At 42.1% G+C, this 27757-nt stretch overlaps 2 protein-coding genes across 3 annotated transcripts in view; one reads left to right on the top strand and one right to left on the bottom strand.

Annotated features, from left to right (window-relative positions):
• Positions 1-27716, top strand: SSR3 (signal sequence receptor subunit 3). 2 transcript variants are annotated; one of them, XM_034997647.1, is made up of 5 exons: positions 1-215; positions 1353-1479; positions 6143-6241; positions 11189-11320; positions 27512-27716. In XM_034997647.1, exons 1-5 carry the CDS (start codon positions 83-85, stop codon positions 27513-27515), a joined length of 495 nt encoding a protein of 164 aa, XP_034853538.1. In that variant the 5' UTR covers positions 1-82; the 3' UTR covers positions 27516-27716. The 2 variants fall into 2 exon arrangements, with proteins under 2 accessions (XP_034853538.1, XP_034853529.1); XM_034997638.1 differs by lacking the exon at positions 27512-27716 and adding an exon at positions 12562-12835.
• Positions 16587-27757, bottom strand: part of KCNAB1 (potassium voltage-gated channel subfamily A member regulatory beta subunit 1) — a 377254-nt gene continuing 366083 nt past the window's right edge. Inside the window, exons 13-14 of the mRNA XM_034997624.1 lie at positions 23405-23493; positions 16587-18382 (exon numbers count right to left, since the gene is read on the bottom strand). Of these exons, the coding sequence (XP_034853515.1) occupies positions 18293-18382; positions 23405-23493 (179 nt within the window). The 3' untranslated portion in view covers positions 16587-18292. The remainder of the gene's footprint in view (positions 18383-23404; positions 23494-27757) is intronic.

Genomic DNA, 27757 nt, shown 5'->3' with positions numbered 1-27757 from the left:
CGTTAGCGGGTACGGCGGCCGCGGGGGTGGCGCCCCGGCGTTTACCTAGCTCGGCCTTCTAGGCTCGAGGCTCCGTTCCACCATGGCTCCCAAAGGCGGCTCCAAACAGCAGTCCGAGGAGGACTTGCTTCTGCAGGATTTCAGCCGCAACCTCTCGGCCAAGTCCTCCGCGCTCTTCTTCGGGAATGCCTTCATCGTGTCCGCCATCCCCATCTGTGAGCGCCGGGAGCAGGCGGACGGCGGAGGCCGCCGGCGGGCCGGGCTGGGCGGGGACGTGGCGGGGCCCGGCCGACTGGCGGGAGTTGGGGCCGTCGGCCCGCGGCTGTCCCCACCTCGTCCTGAGCACGGGGATAGCACCTAGCTTCTGTGGGCCTCAGAGTGCTCAACGGGGATAGTGGTGGGCGGCATCACAGGAAACTCACTTGTGGCCCCACTCCGGGAGATTGTGATTTCCTAGTTCTGGGATGGCGGCCCCTAATCTGCGAACAGTCGGGTTAAGATTTTGTGCTAACACTCACGCATATGTAATCTGCTGTCTGTTTTTTTACCCACAATTGTTTGCCATTACCAGCTTTAAAACTTTATCGTTTCCTTATTTTGGAAAAACTAATGAATTAGGCCAGAGTCATTCCCATTAACCCTCGGACTGAATTAGAGAAGTGTAGCTTTAGGTGAAGCCCTTCACCCTGCTGAACATTGTTTTCCTAATTGGATGAGAGAGGTTGCACCAGTGCCAAGAGCCGGCGCTCTCACTTGTTTAAACTCTTTCATGCTATTAGGACAATTCTAGAATTCTCATTTGGATGGAAGAACTTTGCAGACTTGAGCAAAGTTGTTGTAGCTCAGGTTTCCTGGATTTGAATCTCCTGCCTCACACTGCTGCACGTTTGTTGGGCAGTTAAGTCGAGATTCATTTTCTTTTGGCCTTTTAAAACCTCGCTGGCCGTTGATTTCAGATAGCCACGTCAGCATGTAAACTATGGCTTGGGACTGCACGTGGCTGTGGAACAGCCTGTACTTAGCTTAATAGTACCCTGATGAATGAAACCTGAAGTCTGAATTGATTTTTTTGGTGGGGGGAGCGGGATGCAGAGTTTATTCTCATTTTAGAAGAAGCAGAAATCTCATCTGGACTAGTAATGGGAAGGTTCTGTTTTTCAAGTTTTCTGAGCTGGGGAAGTTTGAGACTGTAACTTTATCACTTCTGAAGATCCTCTTATACTGTGTTAGATTTTCTAACCTGGGCTGTATTTTATAGGCTTAGCTGCAATTAATTGAGCATGCCTTTGTAACTGGGTGGTAATGTTTTGTTCCTTTTTGTATCCTCCTCTCCCCCTTCTGTCTTAATTCAGGGTTATATTGGCGAATATGGCATATGGATCTTATTCAGTCTGCTGTTCTCTATAGTGTGATGACCCTAGTAAGCACTTACTTGGTAGCCTTTGCATACAAAAATGTGAAATTTGTTCTCAAACACAAGTAAGTATATTTCTCAAGGGAAAGTATGTATTACATGTTGCACTTTTATATAGAAGGATGTCTTAAAAGACCATTTGTGTGTCTTGTTTTCAATAAGCATCAATTTGATCTGTATATGTATATAGGCATATTAATGCTATAAAGAATTATTAACTAAGTGAAGCAGAGACAGTGCTTCTGACACTTATAGAAGTAGGTTTTGAGGGTGAAATTAGAACAGTTGAGCACTAGCCTTAATCATGGGGTTTATCAGAAAAACAAACCACCAAGTAAATTAACATTGCTGAAGCCAAATGAAATTCTTTCTGGAAAGAACAGTTCTGGTTCTCCATGTACTATTTTTGGACATGAAATAAGTGGTCTTTTTTTTTTTTTTTTTAACTCTGACATTTTTAATGCTAATTACATTTTTTCTTATAAGTATGTAAAAATGTAAAAGATTATTGTATTTCCTCTAAGGTTACACATTATATAAATCCTTTCTAAGTTTGTTGTTTCTATGTTAGGCTCTTTGTGGTGACAGGGAATAGAAACATGTTGAGATGAGGGGCACCTGGGTGGTGCAGTTGGTTAAGTGGCCAACTTTTGGTTTTGGCTCAAGTCATGATATCAGGATCCTGCGAGCCTGTGTCAGGCTCCACATTCAGTGGGAGTCCATTTGGGTATTCTCTCCCTCTGTCCCTTCCCCCGCTCACATGCGCTCTCTCTCTCTCAAATACATAGATCTTTAAAAGAATAAAAGAAACATGGTGAGATGATCTTAGTTAACAGGGATTTATTATATAAAGACCAGAAATGGCCTCAGTGGCTGAAAGTGGCCTCAGCATCTTCTCTGCTGTTGTCTTGGACCCGTAGGAGCTCAGGTTTGTGTGACTGCCTTTCTGCTAGACCAGCAGAGTGATCATCTTTATCATCTTTCTGCTTGGCAGCCCTCTTCACCAACTGCCATTCCGGTTTCAGCCTGTCTTGGACTCTCCTGTTCTGGGCTGGCTTTCTTGTGAGGTGTGGCCAACTGTGGGTAGTGAAGCCTTCAGATGTGGGCACCTTGTACGACCCATCCTTTGTGATATCCTCAGAACTCACTCCCTTTGAGACTTGGATGTTTTTTGACTTGTTCTGCATATTATTTTTCACTAACCTTTTTGGAATTAAAATTACGGTTTTTTGCCTTCTCATTTCTACTCTAGGCTTCTTGAGGGCCACTGCCATGTCTTTTGTCCCTCACAACAGTTAACGGTACATTTAGTTGAGTAAAATTTCAGTTACTTACTGACTTGATTTAATAGGTTCTCCCAGAGTGGAATTTTTTTTTAATTATAGTTTCGATTTAATATTAAATACCGCCACTCATATCGAAGCTTCTACAGATTTACAAGATGTGTTAAAGCTCAAAGACCCAGGAAGATGCAGAGTATGGGTAGGTGTTCATAGTAGAGGGAAGTTGGCTTATGTGTTGACAGTCTGGATTCCAGTCTAAGCTCTGCTTTGCTTAAATGTATAGCTTTGGGCACACATTTCATCTTTTGAGACATCACATTTCTGAGCTGTAAAGTGGGGATACTAATGGTACCTCATAGATGGTGAGGATTAAATAAGATAATATGGGTGACATGTTAAGCATAGTGTCCGGCACATAGTGTTTATTTGCAGTGTTGGAGACATTGGGGGTGAGAGAACCCGTAGGAATTTTTTTAAGGTTGCGTGACTTTTAAAAAATGTTTTTCTTTAAGAAATTAAATAAATGGGGGTGCCTGGATGGCTCACTTTGTTAAGCAACTGCCGTCAGCTCAGGTCATGGTCCCGGAATCCTGGGATCAGTCCAGCACGGGCTTCCGGCTCAGCGGGGAACCTGCTTCCCCCTCTGACCCTCTCCCTTCTCATGCTGTTTCTCTCTCTCTCTCTTTCTCAAATAAATAAATACAGTCTTAAAAAGAAATTAAATAGATGATATTTTTCTTTTTCTGGAAAGGTTCTGAAATATGTTAAAAAAATAATAGGTAAACAGTTGATTTTGTGGGTTATCTCATTTGGCTGAGTGCTGGGCCACTGGAGTAACCTATGTCTTGTTTTAGAGCATTCAGCACTGAGACTTACTTAAGAGCCCTATGAGGGTAGGAGTTGTTGAGTTGTAATAAGCCTGACAGGTTGTTATGGGTCTGTTAGGTGAAGATAGAATTTTAGATCTAGAAGAGAAATTAACTAGTTAATCTGGTTTGGTCTATTCAGGAAGATTTGTCCTGTGAACAGATGATTGACTATTTGTCTTAAAGATACTTGGAGATAGCCAACTCTTTTGAAAATAGTTTATTCCTGTGTCCTACCATTCTGACGGGCTGTGGGGGTGGGTGTATATATGTATATTTTCTTCCCTCTGTTCAGCTCAGAAATGTTTCTGCTGTAAACCACATTCATTTCTTATCAGCTGGCCTTTCTTAGAAAAAAGTGGTCTTATGCTAAGTTCAAGAAACCTTTGAGTGCCTGGTCTGCTAGAGAGGTTCAGAAATAAGAGTCTGCCCTTAAGAACAGAACTTTTACATAATAAAATGAATCAGTCGAAGTTGGATCTTTGGGAATTTGTGTTTAATTTGTATCCCAGAAGCTCTTGTGGTTAAAGAAAGGTTGAAAACTATGGACTTGAATGATCTTGGGCTTTCTTTTCAGGAATCTATCCTGATTTCTCCACACCTTTTCTTGGTACACTGACCAAAACTAAATATAGCATAATAATGAGGGATTAATTAATTGAACATAGAGTGAACAGATTTCCACGTTCCATATTTTCTTGCTTTTAATATATCTCAATATTGTGTTGAACATTTTCATAGTGGGACTGTGTAGATAATTGTTAGATTTTGCTTATATCTGTTATTTTTCTTCTATAATTATGGCTAACCAGTCTCTCCTCCTATATTATGAAAAATACACCATGTTGAATTTAAATGTCATGAACTTTGGGAGGCTTTTTATATTTTGTCGTAGGTTAAATTTCATACTCTCTTTCACTAGCAGTCTCATCTGATAAAATTCACCTTATAGATTATCTGATGAATGTACTTTTTTTTTTTTAATTTGATCACTGAAGATTCTGATCTGGTCTCTTGAATAACACTTTTAGTTTTTCTGGCTGATTCCATACAGTGGTTCATTTAGTTAAAAGTTGTATGGTTGATCCCTGACCTTGTGGTATTACTTATTTTTAGTAAAATTGTTCTTTGAGTGGAGTTAAAGTATTACTTTAATATGTTACAGCTGTTAATTCCCTTTTTATTTTTATTTTTTTATGATTCTGCTTTGTAATTTTTTAAAACATTTAAATTTAATTAATTAACATATAATGTATTCTTGGTTTCAGAGGTACAGGCCTGTGATTCATCAGTCTTATACCCAGTGCTCATTACATCACGTGCCCTCCCCAGTGTCCCTCACCCAGCCACCCCATCCCTTGCCTCCCTCCCCTCCAGCAACCCTCAGTTTGTTTCCTGTGATTAAGAGTCTTATGGTTTGTCTCCCTCTCTGGTTTCGTCTTGTTTTATTTTTTTCTCTCTTCCTGTATGATTCTCTGTTTTGTTTCTTAAATTCCACATATCAGTGAGATCATATGAAACTTGTCTTTCTCTGACTTATTTCATTTAGCATAATAGCCTCTAGTTCCATCTATGTCATTGCAAATGGCAAGATTTCTTTTCCTTTTTTTGATGGCTGTGTAATATTCCATTGTGTATATATAGGCACACCACATCTTCTTTATCCGTTCATCTGTTGATGGACATCTGGGCTCTTTCCATGGTTTGGCTATTGTGGACATTGCTACCATAAACATCGGGGTGCGTGTACCCCTTCAGATCACTACATTTGTATCTTTGGGGTAAATACCCAGTAGTGCAATTGCTGGGTCTTAGGGTAGCTCTGTTTTCAACTTTTTGAGGAACCTCCATACTGTTTTCCAGAATGGCTGCACCAGCTTGCACTCCCACCAACAGTGTAGGCGGGTTCCCCTTTCTCCGCATCCTTGCCAACAATTCCCTTTTTTAAAATAAAGATTTTATTTGCCAGAGAGTGCGCGCATGCATGCGCAACCGTGTACATGTGCAAGCAGGGAGAGCAGCCGGCAGAGGGAGAAGCAGGCTGCCCACTGAGCAGGGAGCCCGATGTGGGACTCGATCCCAGGACCCTAGGATCATGACCCGAGCCGAAGGCAGACGCTTAACCGACTGAGCCACCCAGGTGTCCCTCCCCTTTTGTTTTTTAAGTCTAGTTTACTTTTATTTACTGGAATTGAGATCCTATATCATTTGCCAGTGCCTTATCAAATTTATTTATAGAAACAACTAGGCTAAAACAAAATGGAGTTAAAATGATTTTTAACTAAGTTGTGCTAAAAGCATTTGACTTATTTCCATATTAAATACCTAAACTTTGGAAAATTACCCCTTTTAAGCAGAAGTCAAAGCTTATAACTAATAAACTCCATCTTGGAAGTTCCTGAACTCTTTTTTTGGCTATTACAGTATAATAAACTTGGAATTTTCTGTCAAGATTATTTCTTGAAATGTAAAGTATCATATAGTTGCCAATACAAAATATGAGTACAGAGTGTTTCAGATAGTGTGATATTCATTCGTGGAGCATGCGGAAACTTTTTTCTTTTTTTTTCCCCCCCCAGAGTAGCACAGAAGAGGGAGGATGCTGTTTCCAAAGAAGTGACTCGAAAACTTTCTGAAGCTGATAACAGAAAGATGTCTCGAAAGGAAAAAGATGAAAGGTTGGACTTCTAAAGTGTTAGTGATAATCAAAAAGGGAATACTTTGTAGAAAATTAAGTTTTTGGTTTGTGCCTGGAGAATGTGGATAATGGAATTGCCTGAGGTTAAATGTTGATATTGTAGAAGACAATAACAATCACACTGACATTTTGAGTTTTTACCACCACCAGATGCTTTTCTTTGTGTTATACACAGTTCATTTGTTTCTTTAAAGAGCCCTATGAGGTAGGGCTAATATTTCCAATTTACATCTGAAGAAACGGAGGTACAGAAAGCTTGGGTAACTTGCCCAAGGGCATAGATTCCTGTGCGTTGGTCAATCCACAATAAGAACAATAAGAACTCGGGCAGTATGGCTCGAGAACTTGTTCTCCTTAAATGCTGCACTGGAGTTCAGGAGCCTACGAGCTTTATCCAGTGGTGGCTCTGCCACTTGATAGCTATGCAGCCTTGAGCATATTACCTCACCCCTCTGGGTCTGAAGAGTTTACATTGTGTTGGTGTTAGCATTTTTGGGTGGTGGTATTTCCATTCCGGAGCTTCCCTAAGGACAGCCAGTTCTTGGTTATCTGCGTTGGTTGGGAAAAAGAAAACAACTTGGTTTCTCTCCTGTTGCCCAAATCTCTGCCACATTTGTTAGCCCTTACCCCTCAATTTTTCCTGCCAAATGCTCTTAAAAGACTTAATAGTGTAATATCTGAGTAGCAGAAGTCTCTGAATGATTGAATAAACCTGTGCTTTAGAGTTGTTACGTGGGTTTAGTACAGTCACGAGTTGAGGTGGTTTTCATAGATCTTAAGTTTTAGTATCTACAAAGTGCTTTGTGAAATGGAATTTTTAACCCACTTTACCTCCAGAAAGACTGTGGAGACTTGCCATATTAAAGTGCATATGAAATCAGTACAATTTTGAAAGATCAGAAACCTTTAAAAGTAAGAAAAGCTGGGTAAACAAGAACTCAGAGTTAGTTACAGCAGTTGAGCATTGAACTTAACTCTGAGCTTCCAAGTGTCAGGGGAAGCATCTGAGGTCATACACTTTCATTGTCTGATGAGAAGCAGCATGTAAATCCTTCTGAAAAGAAACTTTCCTGGCACTGAATCTTGGAAGGACTTTATCAAGTGGATCCTTATTTAAGGGACACTGAGTAACTTAATAAACAATGTCTTGTACAGTGGTTTTGAAAAGGCACTAAAACGTTATAAAAATGGTAATCTCCTGTGGATCCTTTATAAAAACTGAAGGATACAATATTTTTTTTTTTTAAGATTTTATTTATTTTTTTAAGTAATCTCTATACCCAGTGTGGGGCTCAAAGTCAACACCCAGAGATCAAGAGTTGCATGCTCTACCGACTGAGCCAGCCAGGTGCTTCCTGAAGGGTACAATATTAAAATAGTGACAGTGAAGGCAGCTTTAATGAGGTCTGGTTGCATAGCTTCCTGATTGTAAATTTTTTTTTTTTTTTAAGATTTTATTTATTTATTTGACAGAGACACAGAGAGAGAGCACAAGCAGGGGGAGTGGGAGAGGGAGAAGCAGGCTTCCCGCCGAGCAGGGAGCCCGATGCGGGGCTCGATCCCAGGACTCTGGGATCATGACCTGAGCTGAAGGCAGACGCTTAACGACTGAGCCACCCAGGCGCCCCCTAATTGTAAATTTTTGCATGGTGATAGAGATAGGGAATCTAGGACATTTTTTTAAAAAATCTTTTTACTGGGTGCCTGGGTGGCTCAGTCGTTAAGCATCTGCCTTCGGCTCAGGTCATGATCCCAGGGTCCTGGGATTGACCCTCGCATTGGGCTCCCCACTCTGTGGGAAGCCTGCTTCTCCCTCTCCCCCTGCTTGTGTCTCTCTCTGTCAAATAAATAAATAAAATCTGGGCACCTGGGTGGCTCAGTTGGTTAAGCGACTGCCTTCAGCTCAGGTCATGATCCTGGAGTCCCTGGATCGAGTCCCGTGTCGGGCTCCCTGGCTCAGCGGGGAGTCTGCTTCTCCTTCAGACCCTAACCCCTCTCATGTGCTCTCTCTCATTCTCTCTCAAATAAAGAAATAAAATCTTTAAAAAATAATAATAATAAATCTTTAAAAAAAATCTTTTTACTAAATTATAGTATTTATTAGAAAAGTGGTTCTTAAATTGGAGTGTACATCACAGTTACCCAGTTTCAAAATGCTTGTTACAGCTCTGTAGGTTTTAGGTGATGAATTGTAGCAGAGATGGCAAATGTGGTCTGGCACATGTTCTTGATTCTGGGATATGTCTCAGGATTTTTCTCAGCATGGTATTCAGGTAGTCACTACTACTGGATCAGAGTTGGAATTGGAAATGAAATATCTTTGCCATTGGCTGAATCAGTATTTCAAAGAATGAAGTGTAGGTTTTGTGAATACATAAAATGTAGAGTGTCAGAAGATTATAAAATTTCTATTCTTATCATCAGAAGTTTGTGCTGTTACCATTTCACAAAAACCACACTGGATAAAGTTGTATCCAGGTGTATACTCATGATTGACTCTGCTGAGATCAGGACTCTCATTAAGATGTAGTATTTACAAAAAAAGAAATCTAGTATTTTTCTCCCTCAAAAGAGTTGCTTCAAGAGATTTCAGAGAAGGCTTAGCAACACCTCTTTGCCTAGATACATGTGGCTCAAAGCTCCCACCTACAGTCATTTGGAATATGTGCCCCATGCGACTTTGAAACTGCTTTGCTCTCCATTCAGGGTTGGAAATTAGCTGAGGAAAATCAGAGAGTCATTAATATTTATCCCAGGGTGTGAGTGTTATTTCTTCTTGACTTACCAATGGTCTGTCATTTAGTATTAATGTGATTATAACAGTTCTTGAGTTTGATCTCAGTCTTTGCCCTGTAGGAAATGCTCCTTGGGCGTGAAAAATGACTCCTTGGGCGTGCTCTCCCAAACTAAGTTTCTTACCAGTGAAGCTTTGGCAGAACTATTGCTGATGAGGGCATTTGGGGGTCTTCATTTTTTTCTAAAACCAGGATATCACTGGGCTAGAGAAAATTCTGAAAGCTGTCCAAGATAGTCCTGTGTATACACTGATGTAACACTTGGACATATCGGGAGCTGGAGTAACCTAAAGGATTGAGCCACTTGTTTTATCACAGCTGTTTTGAAGATGGTTCTAATTCAGGCATGACAAGGAGTTAGGAGAAGTGCTTCTATGGAGGTGGGATAATCTAAGCAACCATAATGGAGGCATGCTAATAGCCTGTTTAAGGAACCTGTCTCCACTGGGTCTTGTACCAGTGTCTTAAAAACAAACACTTGTTCTGAATGTTTTCTAGCATTAAACCATGTTGGGGCTATGCATCTTTTTGAGATGGTGTTTTCTTTCATCAGTGTTAAACTGGTATAATTATTTCCTCCAATTCCAAGTCACATGTTTTTTAAATTTACATTTAAACTTCTCGTACATCAGGAGCTGTTTTTAGTTGATGGCTGCATTTAATGTAGTATCTTTTACTTATCCCAAACTTACAGTAAATAGAAGTTTTATTAAGTTGATGGTATCCATAGAATCAAGGACCTATGGCATTTATATTAGAGAACACAAACTTCTTGTGATGAGGTTAAGTTCATTTCATTTAGCTCCTTTACAGTCAAGCTTGTTGACTTTGGATTAAAACATTTGGTGAGTAAAATGTAGCAATTGCCAATGACATTAGCCATAGTGCTGTCCTTAGAGGATTGGTGGAGGGGATCATCTGGCCCCAGGGTAGTGTATCTTTGGGGAGGACAAAGCATCAGTGGTGATGGCTTTCAACCTTTTTGATAATAATCACAGTAAAGTACTTCGCCTTTCGACCAAATACACTCAGACATGCACACATGCAAACGTTTCACAAAACAATAATTATCCTACTGTGGGTGATACACTCGATATTTTTCTTTTCTTTTTTTAAGATTTTATTTATTTGTCAGAGAGAGAGAGAGTGCAAGCACGTAAGCAGGGGGAGCACCAGGCAGAGGGAGAAGCAGACTCCCCACCGGGCCAGCCAGGAACCCAATGTGGGGCTCGATCCTAGGACCCTGGGATCACGACCTGAGCCAAAGGCAGATGCTTAACCGACTGAGCCACCCAGGCACCCTCAATATTTTTCTATTTAAAAAAATGCTGGTCTCATTCCACTCAGTTACTTTCCCTGAGCGTTGAATCCGCTCAGTTGATTTCACGTCCCGCTAGTGGGTCACAACCTACTCTTCTAAAAACTGCCTTACAAAGTTAATTAATCAAATGGAATAAAGGCTACCTTATTCATAGGCATCCTGGAACTTCCTGCTGCCCGTGTGAAGAGGTAAAAGAAAAGGCTGATAAAGTTTTAGTTAATAAAACATAATGAGTAAAGTGGATTAAATAAAAAGTAAATGGGTTTTACAGAAGTTAAAAAATCCTCCTAATATTGAAGCACATTCTTTGTTTGAATTATGTAAAGGCAGATAAAGATAGTTGCAGACAAGTCTGCTTCTGTGAGCCACGGCTAGGTTTTGTTTTTGGGATTGTCTTCAGGTGTAATATTGAAGGCTGAGATCTGGAGGCTATTGAGAGTCTTAAGCCAGCACAGCCAGGAAAGCTTCATCTGGCTACTGATCATGGAGTTTGTTTTAGGTGAGGACCTAGAGAACGATGTCTCTTTAGGCTGCTGGTGAAGCCAAGCCAATTGCAATTAATCTGTCCCTTCCTCCAAAGCTCTGACTGCCTGGGAAAAAAGGTAATATACCGAGCAGCTATTTTTATCAGTAGAGTAAAATATCTTTTTCAGCAGGAAAAAAGGGCACAGTGCTGATTAAATTTAATGTTAAAAACACATTCTGTCCAGAATACGTAAGGAAAAACTTACCTTATAGTGGACTAGAGCCATGTGGTATTTAAAATATTTTAATACATATTTATAAACTTGATCAATTTGTCTGTCTACAGAATCTTGTGGAAGAAGAACGAAGTTGCTGATTATGAAGCTACAACATTTTCCATCTTCTATAACAACACCCTATTCCTGGTCTTGGTCATTGTTGCTTCCTTCTTTATATTGAAGAACTTCAACCCTACAGTGTATCCTTTTAAATGTTGATTAGCATTTTTTGAAGTCTAGAATCAATAGTTTGTTTCGGTTTTTGATTTATCCCAAGTATTTTACTGTGAAGAAAACTGCCCAGGGAATCAGTTCACTAAATAGCACTGTGACCTCAGGCAAGTTTCTGGACATTTTATTTTATTTTATTTTTTAAAGATTTTATTTGTTTGACAGAGAGAGACACAGCGAGAGAGGGAACACAAGCAGGGGGAGTAGGAGAGGGAGAAGCAGGCTTCCTGCCAAGCAGGGAGCCCGATGCGGGGCTCGATCCCAGGACCCTGGGATCATGACCTGAGCTGAAGGCAGACGCTTAACGACTGAGCCACCCAGGCGCCCCAAGTTTCTGGACATTTTAAATAAGGGCTTTGGGTTTGACTTAAAGTTCTTTGAAGTTTATAACTCCATGATAAATCACTCTTACATATATGATCATGTGTATCTTCCTATTTAAAAATAAGTTCTGAGGATCAAAAGCAACTTGCCTTCTTTGATAGCTCCTGGCATAAGCCCATGTGGCTGCTTTGGAATTGGGTGGATAGCCAGTGTAGTTATTTAGGCAGATTTCATAATATCTTAACAGTGTTTTAAGCTGCTCTTAAATTGAGCTTGTGGGCAAGAATCAGTCTTCTCTTTTTAGGTAATTTTAATTAAAGGTGTTAGGTAGGGATGTGCAGCCATACTTTTAAGTGGAGATTTTATGTAATAAAATAGACTCCTCCAACTTGTGTCTTCTGAGAATACTAGAGTGGTTTGCCCTCAATAGTCCCATTCTGAGGCTGAGAGTAGCTGTGAACTTTCAGAGCCTCCTTGCTTTTACAGGCCAACTGTAGCCAAAACACTGATGGACAGGGGAGACTTATTTTTCCTTTGCTCTTGGCTGGAGGCAGGGAAGCTAAGTTTCTTCTTCCTGTTCATAATCTTGATTAGCTCTTCTCCTTTAGGTTAAATGGAATTCAGATGTCTTCTTTGTGATCATGTGTTCTAGGTTTCTGTCTCAAGTGTTTTCTTTTTAAAATTGGAACACATTTCCTGTGAATGCTCTTCATTCTTTATAGCCTTCTGTCTTGTAAATTGCATTTGCAGACGATGGGACTGCACATCATTGTCATTTTACAGTGTCAGACGGGAAACAGTGCATTTCAAAGAGATGGGCTCTTTTTATTTTGTTGAAGAACTACTTTTGGGCTTTTAATCTTTCCTTAACGTTAAATTTTTACAGGAACTATATTTTATCCATAAGTGCTTCATCAGGCCTCATCGCCCTCCTGTCTACTGGCTCCAAGTAGACCGTGCCGGCTTTGTCCCCTGGCTTTGTATCTACGGGTGGCCTGTGGTATATGGAAACGTAGCAGGGTGGTCAGGGTGAGAGACACACAAGATGTTTTTATAGTCTGCAGTTGGAGGTTTTGAAAAACCCAACAAAATGTAATTCAGTATTTGTTTATTGGCTCTTTTTTGACAGATTGTTGAAATTAAATGAATTGAAAGGGAAACTCAGTGCCAGGACATTTTTTAAAAGGTAAAAAGTGTCTCGCAATGTGCTTAAATCACAAGAGGAGAAAATAACTTGTTTCCTTGATCTGTCAGAGGTCACAGTAACCTGGACTGAGCTGTTATTATTTATAATAGTAGCAAGAAGTTAATAAGTGGTTCTTTGTGTTCTAACTACAATATTGCAACTTTTGTGAACCATAAATATCAGAATGAAGAATCCTTTCCCCCTGGGGATTGAACAGAAGCCTCATGTTTACAAATCTCTGAATTTGTGATTTGAAATAACTCAAAAACAAGGTCTCCAATTTGGGGAGAGAAACTTGTGGAAAAGTGTTCTTTTGTTTTTTTAACAGAAGCGAGGCAGCCAGGGTAATAACCTAAAATTAGTGGCCAGGCATATGAGAGTTGTCCCATGGGGTTAAAGCACATACTGTTCATCTGTATAGCCCTGCCTTGGGTGGCCAGGGAGGTCAGCTCAACCCTACCATGTTGGTTTGACCTGACCGAGAGACTGGAATCATTGTTTTCCTTGCCTAGGGTCTCACACCACTAGAGGAATATTCAATAGAGAACCTCCTTCCTGAATATTGATGTGTAAGAGATTAGAATAATGTTTATGATCTTAGTTCCAGAATTCTAAGAACTCTCCGAGGAATTGCAGTGGTTTTAGTGTTTCTATAGCATTTAGTGCAGCCTTTTTCCATCAGGACTTTCATAAATTTGACCTTTTTTTTTTTTTTTTTAAGATTTTATTTGTTTGAGAGAGCACAAGTGGGAGGGGCAGAGGGAGAGAGAATTTCACACAGACTTAGCACTCAGTGCAGGGCCTGACGTGGGACTCGATCCCAGGACCCTGAGATCATGACCTGCGCTGAAGGCAGATACTTAAGCTGCTGAGCCACCCAGGCGCCCCAAATTTGACCCACAAGTTCCCATTGATTGTGAACAAAATTTCTTCATATTAACCTCTTTAGCCCCTAGAGTTCAGCCAAGAACATTGTCTTGCATTTCTTAATGTGTGCAGAGATAATTATAATTTTTTGGTGCAAAAAGTTGGGGAAGCTTTTTAGCTTGTATTATTTAAAGGGTTATGGAATAGGGGCACCTGGGTGGCTCAGTCATTAAGCATCTGCTTTCAGCTCAGGTCATGATTCCAGGGTCCTGGGATCGACCCTCGCATTGGGCTCCCTGCTCAGTGGGAAGCCTGCTTCTCCCTCTCACACTCCCCCTGCTTGTGTTCCCTCTCTCGCTGTGTCTGTCAAATAAATAAATAAAATCTTTAAAAAAAAAAAAATGGTTATGGAATAACAGTACTTCAAAAGAAATATTCTATTCCTAATTCCTAATCTTAACTTTAATCTTTAGTTTCCACTTCTAAATTTAAGGTGAATGTTGTAAATAATATTTGCTGTTTTGTTTATAACTTTATAGAAAGGTGTTCATCAGTTTATCTTCTATGGGCATGCCCAAGAACTTGGAAACCGGGGCAAGAGCACATTTGTATAGTGGTTTAGTGTCTTTAATTTAGGATTGTATTTACTCATTGTTAGGAGTTTGCAATTTACTTTTCTTTGGTGCATTATTATCCATGTGCCATCATTGGATAATATGGAATGAATGAGGAAGTCACAAGAAGAGTCACTGCAAAATATGTTAATACGTAAGAGGTTTTTCTTACTGTGTTAACTTTTTTTTGTAGATAACTAGTCAGTAGTTTGGTGGCATGGAGTTTGTGTACCAAATGCATTTACTTATTTGACAAACCATTAGGATCTATTTGTTAGCAGAGCTGGGCCTAGTGTTTTTTGGTTTGTTGTTTTTAATTGCTGGTAAAAAAACGCCACTAGATGGCAGTGCCTGTGTTGAAAGGGGGTGGGGGGGCAATTGCCACCATTCTTAACAATACGTGTACCTGAGATGGAGTGGTGAAAAAGGGGCATCAGCTTAATATTCTTCATAGAATGTCCCTTGAATTCATAAACTGAATAATTTGTAGAAAAGCAAATAAGCAAAATTTGATTTTGGTCCTGAATTTTACCTAGAGCACTTTTTGGTTCTGATAATGGTTTCTAACTTTCTATACTGTTGAATTTCTGTGCATACGTTTGTAAGGCATATACTCAGTTTTCATTCAGAATTTACTATACCACTACTTGGGAATTACAGAACTTTTCCCCCAGAACTCTCTCCATCATCGAAAATGGCTATGTCGTACATAGAATTATGATGTGCTGTATTTGGTTTAGTTACTAAAAACCTGTTGAAGAATTTATATCTTAAAAAGACCCCGTATCCAACACCAGTAAAATAAAAAGGGGATCTTTAAAAGTGATTAAATAACCTCCCCCCTTGTGGTAAGTAGAGGCTTAAAGTGTTGGCTCATTTCACATTTTCCTGTTTTTAGTTTCTCCTTTACAGCTTCATAAAAATCTATTGGTTGTCCTGTTTGGTAAATTATTCTAACTTGGAAAGAATAACTTACAACAAGGTTTGAAGTTCACTGAAATGTGGAGGTTGGATTCCTACTCGAAAATCTTGTGAAAGGTCTTATTAAGTATGATTAAACTTTGTTTTTTAAATTTATGTTTTTCTTAGATATCTTTATGAGAGCCATGTGAATAAGTATGTCATCTTTATTACATTATTTGCCATTACCATTTAAATTTCCCACGCATGTAAATGCGCATTTTTGTAGTTGCTGATCAGATGTCTGCAGCAGTGATGGGCGTAATATGGTTGTGTGACAGAGCAGCGTGTCAGGCCTCTTTGCCAACATATGCCTGCTGTGCTTGTCCTGCCCACTGAACTTCTGGGTTTTCGGTGTGTGTGCCAGTCACTGCTGTTTCTGGAGACATAAAGGATACAGAGACATAGCACTGATCTACAGATCCATCTGTTTGGGCTCAAGGGGATTAGATCCCACCTCTTTGGACTCCCAGGTAGGGGAATGAATTGAAGATTAGGAGGGTTTTTTGAGTGGTTGGTTTAGATTTTCATGGATGTGGTTAGAGACTCACTTCTCATTGGCTTTCATGAGTTTTCATGACATCTCTTTGACCTTTGCCTCTTAACCAATTCTGAATTTGGATTCTTAACCCAAGCTTTTTTAACTTAAAAATTTACCTACAGAATTCATAAAATTCATCCTTAAAACACTGGTCTGGAACACTGAATACTTGGGTTTTAGGCCTGGTTTCCTCATTTGCCAAGGAGTGGTGGCCCTGGCTGATGTGAAGCTGTGACATCTGATGACAGATGGTATACTATTGTTGAGGAGTTCTTCAAGTGGGAAGCCAGGCACACAGCGTCTAGTTTGCATTTCCACTGGCTGAGATTACAGTATGTGGATGACTGCTAACCAGGTTACCCTTTGGAGTGGTATGCTCTCTGCTACAAAATTCTTTCCAGAAAAGAGTATGGGAGTACGTGGAAATTTTTCTTAAGGATATAACGGACATTTTTTTTTTTTTAAAGATTTTATTTATTTGAGAGAATGAGATAGCATGAGAGGGGGGAGGATCAGAGGGCGAAGCAGGCTCCCTGCTGAGGGAGTCCCTGCAGAACTCGATCCCAGGACTCCAGGATCATGACCTGAGCCGAAGGCAGCTTAACCAACTGAGCCACCCAAGCGCCCCATGACATTTCTAATCTAGTATGTTTACCATGGCGGATGATTTGTCTGTTAAAAAACTAGTTCCCGGGCACCTGGGATATATATTCCCTTATAATGAAAGATCAGATAAAAACCTCTACTTGAGATTAAATGCACAAAATGCTTTTATTACTCTAAGCAAATAAGTTAAATCGCAGTTCCAATTATACAACTTCAGCTCATTTATGCATACAGTAGTTCACTGGTTTAATACACAACAACTGAAGGATGATCCATCATTACTCTGGTACTCCTGGGCAAAAAAACCCAAACTGTTTCCTTATTAGAATACAGGTAGTAGTAACAAAAAAGAAAATTTAATGGTATTTCACACTAACAATTTAAGATTTAGAATTTAATCATGAAATACATATTTGGAAATGGTGGCAGAAAATAGCATTTTAAGCTGATAGTCTATTCTTTAAATCTTAAAGTGATTTCTGTATGGGGGTACTTGCTAGCCAGAAAATCGGTATTTTGTACATGCTCAGGTATCCAAATAGAGAAATAGGACTCCCCCCGCCCCCCCACCAGGTTTTCCCTCCTTACAGGTACACACAATATATTGTTAAAGTTTTTTTCAAGTGGAATATTCATGAGGGTAGGTAACCAGTCCGTAGTGGCAAGGTTAGCCCTCAGCTTGTGTGTGCAACAGGGCTAGGTCCCTTTGATCCATGCAGAGAGCTTTCATGCATTTAGTTTAGTGCATATAATGTGGTTATAGAATCAGGAAATATTTTAACATTTGCTTTTTACTAGGCAAGTTAATTCACCCAGCATAAGTTGAACAGTGACAGCATTTTTCACAAAGTCCATGATTCACTTTCATGTTAACTCCTCAAAAACAAGCATCCTATTGTAAAGTCCCAGTGCTAATTAAACAGTAAACAAACATTTGCCTTTATGGGTATTTTACAGGTTTACTTACAAAACTGAGCATGTGTATATTTTTAAAACTCAAATATTTAAACTTGCAGAAGCTGTGCCTACAAGCAGTTAAATATATAAAGCAGGTTTTAATAAAATGTAGTCAAAAATGAACACTGCAATTGTAGATACTACATTTTATTCAAGGCCTAAGCTTCCAAAGCGGTGTAATCCTCCCTTTCATAAATTAGGCATAATGTTTCAAGTTAAAGATTGGGTGTTCATCCTTTCACCATCTCTATGTGTGAATGGACATAATGTTAATAGAATCCTAATGGATACCTCAGGTAAATTACAATACAGGACATTCTTGGGGCCAGGCAACAGTGAATATTTTTAAAAGGTAATGAAAGCAAATACCTTGGAATTTTAGTTTTGTTGAATGACCGGTGAAACAACTCTTGCTAACCTTAATGTGGAACTAGAAACAAACAATGTGAAGTTGTTTCTGCTTATTCTCCCACGACTTCTGAGTTAACGTAGCCTGTTTCCGATGCAATCCACATTGCATCTGTGGATTTTATGCATTTTGGAAAAAATACATCTGTACAGCCTTAAGTTACTAAATGCCTGAAGGTAATCTGTCCTCCCCTCATACACTTCCTGTGGCATAAGCATGAGGTGTACAGAGCAATGCAAGAAGAGGTGACTCCAGTCCAAGATAAGAAAATAGAATGGATTTCCTTGGTTGTGAGTTTTCAGATGTGCTCGTAATTCAGGTGCACAGTGGTAGCGACAGCAGATACCTCAGAATCCGGGAATACTAGAGGTTGAGCAGCAGGCTGCTAAGTGACTCAAAAGGCTGGCTAGTGACCCCATTCTGTACCAGTAGAGACTGCAGTTTGAACCGTGCACATCCCGTGGCTCATGCACTGCCTTATGATCGGTAGTCCTTTTTGCTGTAGGGCTTGTTTCGCAATATGTTATCAATCTCATTTACCACATGTGATGTCATCTTCGGGAGAACCTGAGGAGCAGAAGTACAGAGGATATGGTTAGTACTTGATGGTCATTTGTTCATTGTGTAATATTAAGCAGAGTCGTCTAGACTTGTATACATTTATAATCCACAACTAGATGTAAGCCCGCCACCCAGACTGTAAGCTCCTTGAGGTCAGGGACCTTGTTTTTTTCACCATTGCATCTCCTGTGATAAGAGTGCTTGGCTCATAGTTGGTGCTTAGAAGTATTGCTGAACTGAATAAAGGCATAATGTATAAATGAAGGCTCATAGAAATACAATGAGTCACAGAATTTCAAATTTTCCAACGGCCACATAAAAGTGGAAAGAAACGTGAAATTAACATTTTTATTCCATTTATCTAAAACATTTCAACATGTCAGCACAGAAAATTAAAATGCCCTACATATTTTAAGTACTAAGTCTTTCAAATCCAGTACATTTAACACTTACAGTGCATCTCCATTCTGATAAGCTGGTTTCATGCACTAAAAGGCCATTTGTGGCTAGAGGCTAGGGTTGTGGACAGCACAGGTCTAGAGACTTGAGAGATTCTCTGCCCCTGGTGGTCACAACCCTGGTGAAGGGTGGCCAGGGGTTAACAGGCATCCCTCGTAGCTGGACTGGCTTGGAAAACTGAGCAGTCTGAGATGGAGGGAAGAAAGTGTAGAGGGTGGTGATGGTAGAAATTAGGGGGAAAGGGAAGTTGGGGTCATCAGCATGGAAGGCCTCGAACGCCACTGTTTGGAGTTGGGACTTGATTCTTGGCAGCGGGGAACCTCTCAGGACTTCTGAGCTGGGAGCAACCCCGTCAGACACCTAGAGGTAGCTTGAAGGAGGAGATGGAAAGGGAACCCAGATGTTAGACATTTCTTGCTGCTGGAGCCAGAGATGATAAAAGCAGTAGCTAGTTAGTGGCAGTGGAGTAGAAAAGGAGAGTGGCTGGGAGAGACACTTTGGAGGCCGAGGAGGATTTCAAGACTGAAGGACTGGAAGGATGGCGATGTTGATCGTTGAGCCTGGGAACCACAGGAGGAGTGTGGAGTGCGAGAGGTTTTTGAAGTAGGAGGTGTTGAGATGAAGGTGCCTGGGGGATATCCGCGTCGGCACGGCTTGTAGGGAGCCGGGGGGAGCTGTGGATTGGTGCTGGCAGGAGGGCTGGAGTGGAGGGCTTGCGAGTTGCTTGCCACGGACACGCCTACCCACTGAAGCCTTGGGAGAGGACGAGCTCACCCAAGGCTAGAATTTATCCTGAGAAGGGACATTACACCATAAGGCAAGGGACAAAGGCAGACTTCTTCCTAGGAATAGACTGACCCTGTGTGGAGACTGTGGCAAAAGACAACGATGGTGGCCAGTTTTGAGGTTTCGGCCTTGCCCTTCCTCTGCTGCTGTCGTGTTGGCCGGGGTCTCCACTCCACCTAGTCTCCACTCAAGTGCTAGTCTCAAAAGCCTGAGGGTTTGGCAGAATAGTAGAGCTATGCCGCCTGAGAAACTAGTTCTGGGTAACGGTTTCCTAGCTGGAGCGAAAGCGGGAGAGTTTAATTTCCCACCAGCTTAGGAGTCTCAGAGAATTGAAATGAATATGTTCTTTTAAATGAGACTGCAACAAAGAGAACCAAATCTAGAAAGTAGATTTGTGGGAAGTTTTGTCTAAAATACAGTGGGTTAGCCGTGTGAGGAGAAAAAAATTCTTCATTCATTACGCCAAAGTAAATTTCAGATAGATTTAAACATTAAAAAAAGAAACCATAAAACGACTTGAATAAAACATGAAAAATGTATATATAGTGTTGTAAGACTTAAATTTTTAAGAAGCCATACATCCAGAATTTTACGTGAAGTCGCCCAATTTTTTAATGCTGGCAACTGTTGTAAAACATTTTCATCCACTACAGATTACACAGACATCCCACAGGCTACCAGTCTGGCAACCTTGCTGTTCTACTGACTGGAATAACTGGTGGGCTGAGGACACCAGGGAAGGAGTGGTGAGGGGAGATGAGCCCTGGATGTGAGAAGGGCCTGACCACTGAGAAGCCTGGATTTCTCTGAGCAGGTGATGGGGAGCCTCAGGGTGCGGAGAGAATTGCTTGTCTACTTTTTAGGTTTTTTTAGGGTGGGGGCATGTGCAGGTGATGGCAGGCTTCCTGCAGCTGTGGGGTCTCCTCTCTAGTCTTGCCCACTTAACTGAGGCTCTGATTTCTGTGTCCCTCCAATTGATGCATGTCTTCGGCACGTTCCATCCCTTGGAGCAGCTGACTCTGAAATTTCCTTTTTTTGACAACTGTTGGCACACTTTATCCTGCATCCAGTCCCACCACTGCTGGGTGCCCCTGGCTGCCCAGCCACAACTTGCCTAGGGTGGAATTTTCGGTGCTGGGCTGGCCGGAGGTAGGAGTGGAAAGGGGGAGGGGATGATAAAGCCTCCAAGGTAGCAGCCTCCCAGCTTGGGTAATGGTCCCTTTTCCCTTGACCGTTGGAGCATCTCTTCCCCCCCATCCTGCTATCAGCCTGAGCCTTGCTAGGGGGCAAATGCTTTGGGAAGATGATGGACTCAGAGTTTTCCTCTGAAATATATATTTTTTAATTTTTTAAAAAATGTTATTTAATTTGCTACCTGGAATACTCCCCCAGCCATGGAGGGTTTTTTTGTTTTTTTAACCATTCCCAGGTAGTAGTAACTCCTCCTGGGATGGCAGTGGTCACTCTGTTAGCATGATAGGAATCCCAGTTTCTCCCTCTTGGCTAAGCCATCAGCAAGTCATGGTGTCTGTGTGCAAAGCCTGTGGAATCCATCCACTTCACCTCCACGGCCACCATCCTCGCTAGCCCCAGCCACCATCTCCTGTCACCTGGGCAACTGCCTTTGCCTTTCTTCATTCCACTTTCTACACAGCAGCCAGCACCATCTTTAAAAGTTCAAATAACAGCATGTCCCTCTTAAAATGCTCCCAAGGATTTGTGGCATGTACAACAAGACTAACCTGTTCAGCGTCCTGTGAAATCTGTCTCCTGCCTGCGTCCACTTCAGTGCACCCACTGCCCCTTGTGTTCACGACACGTTGGCCACATTAGCCTTAGGCTGGCGGTTTCTGGAAAAAGCCAAGTTCCTTCCCCTCTCCAGGCCTCTGCACTGTTCCCCACTGTGTCTGGAATGCTCATGCTTGGGTGTTGCATATTTCTCCTCTTCCCTGAGCTTTAGAATATGCATATCCCAGAGAGGCCTGGGGCAAAAACATCACCTAAAGTAGGCCCACCCCCTTCTCAATTAGTCTCTATCACAGAATCCTCTTCAGTTACTTAATAGTCCTCACATTTTGAAATTATTTCATGTTTATTACGTGCCTCTCCCACTGGAATGTAAACTCTTTGAAGCTCGGACAGTATCATTCTTGTTTCCTATGGTGTCTCCAGTGCCTGGTACGTAGTAGGTGCTCAAAAGATGTGAATGAACTAAGGGACAGATTTCTGAATTCACTCTCAGCCAGCCTGTGAGCTCGTGAGGGCAGAGGCCTGTTTTTTTCCTCAGTACTCTGCCTAGCGTGGTGCCAAACGTCTAATACATAAGAACTATGAATGGAATTGAAATCATTGGATTTTCCATTGTGTACAGACTGTACCTTTATTTCCTCCATTGTCATCCCTCCTTGTCTTTTCCCAGAGCATAAGTGAAAATAAGGTAGGGGTGGTTTTCATAAGAGGGAGCATTCCCCACGCAGGGATGGAAGCCCACAGAATCCAGGAGGAGTTGGGGGCCTGCAAGGGGTTCTTTGTGGCAGGGGCAGAGGTGATTACCCTGCTGCAGAGCCCTAAGAAAGTGATGGGGGGAGGGAGGTTGGCACCATTTCTCTCCCAGCATATCCTGGGCTATTTGCCAAAAGGGTTTTAAACATTTCAAAAAGTTCAATGACGTTTGTTGCCATGTCCATGGGTTTCCTTTTGGGAGGGTTCACAAGGCTTGCTTCAGGGACAGGTGGACGGGGGAGACCGTTCTGTTCCCCTAGGAGCAATAGGAAACTACACATCCATGCCGGTTTTGGTAGGTGGTGGCTGTGGCACGAGTAGTGGGCAGGCTCCTCCTCAGGACCCTCGGGCTGCGAGTGGCACAGGCTCAGGACTGAGGTGTGGCCCTCGGGGGTAGGGGATGGTCACAGTAGCCACCAGCCCCACCGTCTCCACAGATGGAATTCCCAGGAACATCGCAATCCCACTTCCCCTCTCACTGCCCTTACGGGCTCCCCAGAGCACAGCTGCAGGCTCCTACCAGTTCCTGTCCGTGCGGAGGAAAGAGTGGGTGGTTAGTCCTGAATTGGCTGCTAGGGAAGATGTGATCCTGGAAGTCCAAAATAGAATTTTGAGCCTAGTTCCTCTTTCAAATGCGGGAAACATTCATTCCACAGGTATTTGATGGCTGACTAAGGGATATGTAGTTTGCTGGGAACTGGAAAAGCAGTGGCGATGTGAGAAAGACACAGGTCTCTGACCTCAGGGAGCTTCCTGTCCGGCAGGGAAGACGGGTAATTCTATCACACGGTCGTAAATGCTGTGATGGAGGGGGAGGAACACAGGATGCTGTGGGAGCAGAAGGGGGCGGTTGGCACGATGTAGGTTGGCAGATATTTGGGGAAAGAACTAATGAATAAATGATGTACATACATTGTCCTGTGGCTATTACATTTCAAGCAGGTTTTTATGGTAAGTCCTGGGAACCCCGTCGCCCAGTGTCCCATTGCTTGGGTCTTGGAATGCACTATCCCACAACCCATCCTGAAGAATGAGCTTTGAGAACATCGCCTCTTCATAAGAGGACACCCTTGGATCCATGTACACTAAAGGTTCTATTGCTTCTTGTGCCTTTGCCCCCTGCACCCCCATCCTCTCCACCCCCCATCTAGGAACAGGTAGTCTTTGGGAAGCCATGACGCAATGAAGGACAGAGGTGGAGAGAGATGGGACACTGCCTGGGGACATCTTCTGAGGACCATGATACCCCTGGAGTTTGGTGGGAAGGGCCGTAGTACTTGCCTGAATGGCACCGAGGTTTTCAATGAGTTGTTCAGGAGTGGAGGACCCCAGGAGCACGGAACTCACACCTTCATTTCTCAGGCACCATGCTGGGAAGAAAGAACACATGGTCAGGATGTCAAAACACTTCTGCTTATTGATTAGCTTCTAAACACCACCTGTAACCCCCACTGTTGCAACCGAAACTTAGTAACTTTGGGGGGGGAGGATAGACCATGCTCTAGGATTAAAGACCTCAGCAGCAACCCCTATCCTGCAGAGGGTTTAGTAGAATCTGTGCGTTTGAGTTGAGGGCTTGGGGCTCACACACTTTTTGCATGAGGACTTGCCTCAACAGCTGGGGTATCCAGTTGAGCTATCTACCCCAGGACCACGTTCTTGCTCCTGAAAACACCTGACCCTGCTCCCCGGCAGACGTCTGCATTCCTGTTTCCATCTTGGCCCACAGTCTGTCTTTCTCCATCTTATTCATGCTCTTGTTCCTCATCTGTTTTAGAGTCCTGTAGACCCTGGGTATCTTGTTCTTTGATTCTATCCAACTGTCAAACTCAGGATTTCCCTTTATTCCTAGTCTAAGATTCAACATGCCAGCCTTCAACCCTTTACTTCTCTCCTTCTGCCTCTCTAGCAACCTCCACCTTTAAACCCTCTATCCAGCCCCGTCCCCTCACTCTTGGCAGATGACCTGGCTTCCTACTGTATGTAGAAAATTAAGTCTATCAGGTGGTATATTCCTCAATAACCCACAAGCGCACATCCACACCCTCCAGTTTCAGAAGATGATGTGTCTGGTTTCTGTTCAAGGGCTTAAGTCTGCCCTGGATTGAATTCCTGTTGCCTTTTCTTGGACTTGATTGATCATTGTTTCTCACTTTCTCTCCTGAATTTTAAATTTCTTACCACTTCCTTTATCAAATTTGTCCCATTCTAAAATTAGCCTACCTAACTTCTAAACGGCTAGTTTAGACTCCCTGAGAGGACTCCTTTGCCCTCTAGTCCCCTTCTTACCGTGTCAGAAGCCAAGTTCCTTAGGAACCTCCTTGTGATTACTGTAGATGTCTGCAACTAGAGGTGTCTGTAGACGCCTAGATGCAATGTCTGCTGGACACCCTGCTAGGTGTCCCATGGGCACTGCACACGGCTTACTACTTACTACTAAGCCTGTCTTTCTTGTGTTCCCAGTCTCATTTTGGGGCCATTACCCAGCAACTTGGCCTTCTAATCCCCAAACCGGGGTGTTATCCTTAGGAACTGTCCTTTTTCTGAGCCTGCATTCCCTTTTAATTGCCACATTTAGTTGATTATTCCTCTTAAATATTTCTGTGATCCAGCATGCATCAGAATCACCTGGAGGGCTCGAAAAACGACAGGGTGCCACCCCTGAGTTTCTCACTGAGAAGGGCTAGAGTGGGGCCCAGGGATCTGCATGTCAAACAAGCTTCCAGGTGCTGCTGATGCTGCTGGTCCAGGGACGATGCTTTTTCTGAAAACAACTTTGTTGGGGTAAAATTCCCCCATTTAATCATTCAATGATTTTTCATAAGTTTATCAAATGTGCAACTATCACCACTTACAGTTAATCCCATTTCTACCCCCAGTCCCAGGAAACCACTCATCTACTTTGTACCCCTATAAATTTTATTACTTCTGGACATTGAATTTAAATGGAATCCTATAACCTGGATCCTTTCTGTCTGACTTCTTTCACTCAGCATGATGTTGGTAAGGTTCACCCATGTTAATAGCATTTATTAGTAAATATTTCTGTTACTGCTGAATAGCAGCATTCTATCATGTGGATGTGGCCCACACTTGGAGAATCACTGCTCTGGTTCCACTGCCCACTGTCCTCATTCAGGACCTCACTGTCTCTCTCCTGCACAGCTGGTTTTCCCACCTCTTGACTGGATTTCCCCCTCCTTTTTCCCCATAATCTGTCACAGGAGTGACAAGAACAGCACATTTCCCAGGTACAAATCCGATCATGTCATGCCTGGTTAAAAGTTCTTCAACATGTATCTCACATAATCATTGTCTTATAAGATGAAGCTCTCATTTCTCATCCTGGCAAACTTACTAGAAAGCCTGCCTCTCCAGCTTCGTGTCTTCTCACTCCCTGCCTTGAACTTTGGGCTTCAGCAGCACTGAACTGTTGGTAAATCCTTTCCATCCCCAAACATCATGCTGTTTTTCTCCTCAAGTCCTCTGTTGAAGTGTACCCTTGGCCTGGAATGTCCCTCTGCCTCAGTAATCCCTCCTCGGTCATTTGAGACACCTCATGGGTACTGTCTTCTCCCACAGCCCTTCCCTGAATCCCAGGCTGGGTTGGGAGCCCCTACACTTTACTTAACTTCCATAATCCTCTGTGTCCTTGTCAGTTTATTACAACACTGTATTAAAGTTATCTATTTTATTTTCTTGTCTTGCCCATCAGGCTGTGAGATAGGTGGTGTTTGCACTTGGATGCTCAGCACCCAGCCTAGTACCTGCACATAGTAGGTGCTTATTACATGTTTGTTGAATAAACGCAGGTGTGAATGATTGATGGGTGTCCCCAAGTATTCCTTCTGCCCCGTTTGCTCAGGCCCTGCAACAGATCCTCTTAAGCTGTTACCAGGCTCTGGCCTTTTGAGGCAATCACTAAATCTTTCCACATGGGCAAAATAATACTCTATATAGGCAAAACGGCAAGGGACCCAGGACCTTTTTTTTTTCCCCCTGGCTGCATTGTTTCCTGCTTTGCACTTAGAGAACTCTTTTGGCCTTGGTGTTAAGTATTGAGGTCAAAGCTGGGCACTGGGAAAATTCTTGCCCATAAACTACCCGATGTCAGCAATAGCGAATTTTCTCCATGGGCTGTAGGGCATAGGAGAACCAACTGGGCAGAACTGGCCAGCGTGATAACACATGCAGATGATTCTAGCTTCTAAGCAAGCGTCAGCAACAGCCCCGTCCAGAAAGCCTAGGAGCAAAGTGTGAAGGCTGGCTCCAGTGCAGGTGTGTGACATGGGAGGCAGCCCACACTTGAGTTCAAGCGGTTTGTTTCCTGCCAAAGGATCCTCCCTCCCCCTACTCCCTTCTAGCTGATCAAAGGTAATATGCCTGGAAATAATTTCCCTCTTGGTTTGAGAGTCCTGCGCTTAAAAGTGAAACTACTTGTTTATAAAGAAGGAAAAAAAAATGACAGGCAAGCAAGACATCTGGGGGCACAGAGGGAAGAAAGGGAGAATCAAAGCGTGTTTTAACTTAGACTCAGACTATAACTCTGAGTCTTTCATGCATATCTAACATCCAGTGAAAGTTTAAATCTGGTCAAGATTTCCTCTTGAGAAGGACACTTCTTCTCTTTCAGAGCTAAATTCAAAACTCACTGTCCTGTTACCACCTAAAACTGTATTTTGAACCAACCGTATTTCAAGAAGAGATGTTTCCCTGCTTGTCACGCTGACCACACACCATGGCTAGGAATGGACGGAGTTGTAGTTCCGAGGTGTCTCATTCTTTGCAAACAGAGCTTACTGAGCTTACTGAGCACCTACTCTTTGCTTTATATATATAATTTCCCTTTACTCAACAAATTTGTAAGACCTGTGTTACACGCATTTTATAGATGAGAAAATTGATAGGTTAAATAACTTGCTTATGGTCAAATGGCCAATACTTTTTTCAACAAGCTATAGGGATGCTAATAGTCACATTATTCTTTGACTTTTTTTTTTTTTTTTTTGGAAGGACTAAAACAAGTCCTGTATGTATGTACCTGGGTAAATGATATTCCCCACCCTCTCCCCAGCTACCTCCCGTTTCTGTCTCCAGCTGCAGCCATTCCCTGCCTTCCAACCACAGAAGGATCTTGCATCTAACAATTACTGTGTCACGTTGTTTTGTTTTCATAGAACTTGAGTTTTTTGTGTCCTTATTTCACTGTATTGGAATAGCCCCAGTTCCTGCTGTTTCTTAACCCTTGGGAATTTTTTCTAGAATCTACAACCATTTTAGTCTTTTCTCATAGCTACCCTGTGGATTTTTTTTTTTTTTTTTGTAACTTTGTTTCTTCATTTGTGAGGTGGAGATAATGATTGCAAATACTCCCTTAACATCTGTAAGGTAGGGCAAGTGACAGCATACGGCTCAAGGGATTGTTCTGATGCTTAAGGAGACCGTGAGCATGAAGCGCTGCTGTGGAGCAAGGGAGCTGAAAGTCTACAGGCTTTGCTGTTCGGTACCTAGCCTCTAAGCTACCTGTGACTATTGGAGATGTGAATTGAAATGTACTGTAGGTATAAAATACATTCTGGATTTTGAAGACTTAGTATGAAAAAAAGAATATAAAATATCTCAATAACTTCTAAT

Source organism: Mirounga leonina, unplaced genomic scaffold (assembly GCF_011800145.1).
Source record: "Mirounga leonina isolate KUSES-001 unplaced genomic scaffold, KU_Mleo_1.0 Mir_115, whole genome shotgun sequence".
Lineage (NCBI taxonomy): Eukaryota > Metazoa > Chordata > Mammalia > Carnivora > Phocidae > Mirounga > Mirounga leonina.
The sequence above is the reverse complement of the archived record's forward strand: the minus strand, read 5'-3'. Positions and strand labels throughout refer to the sequence as shown.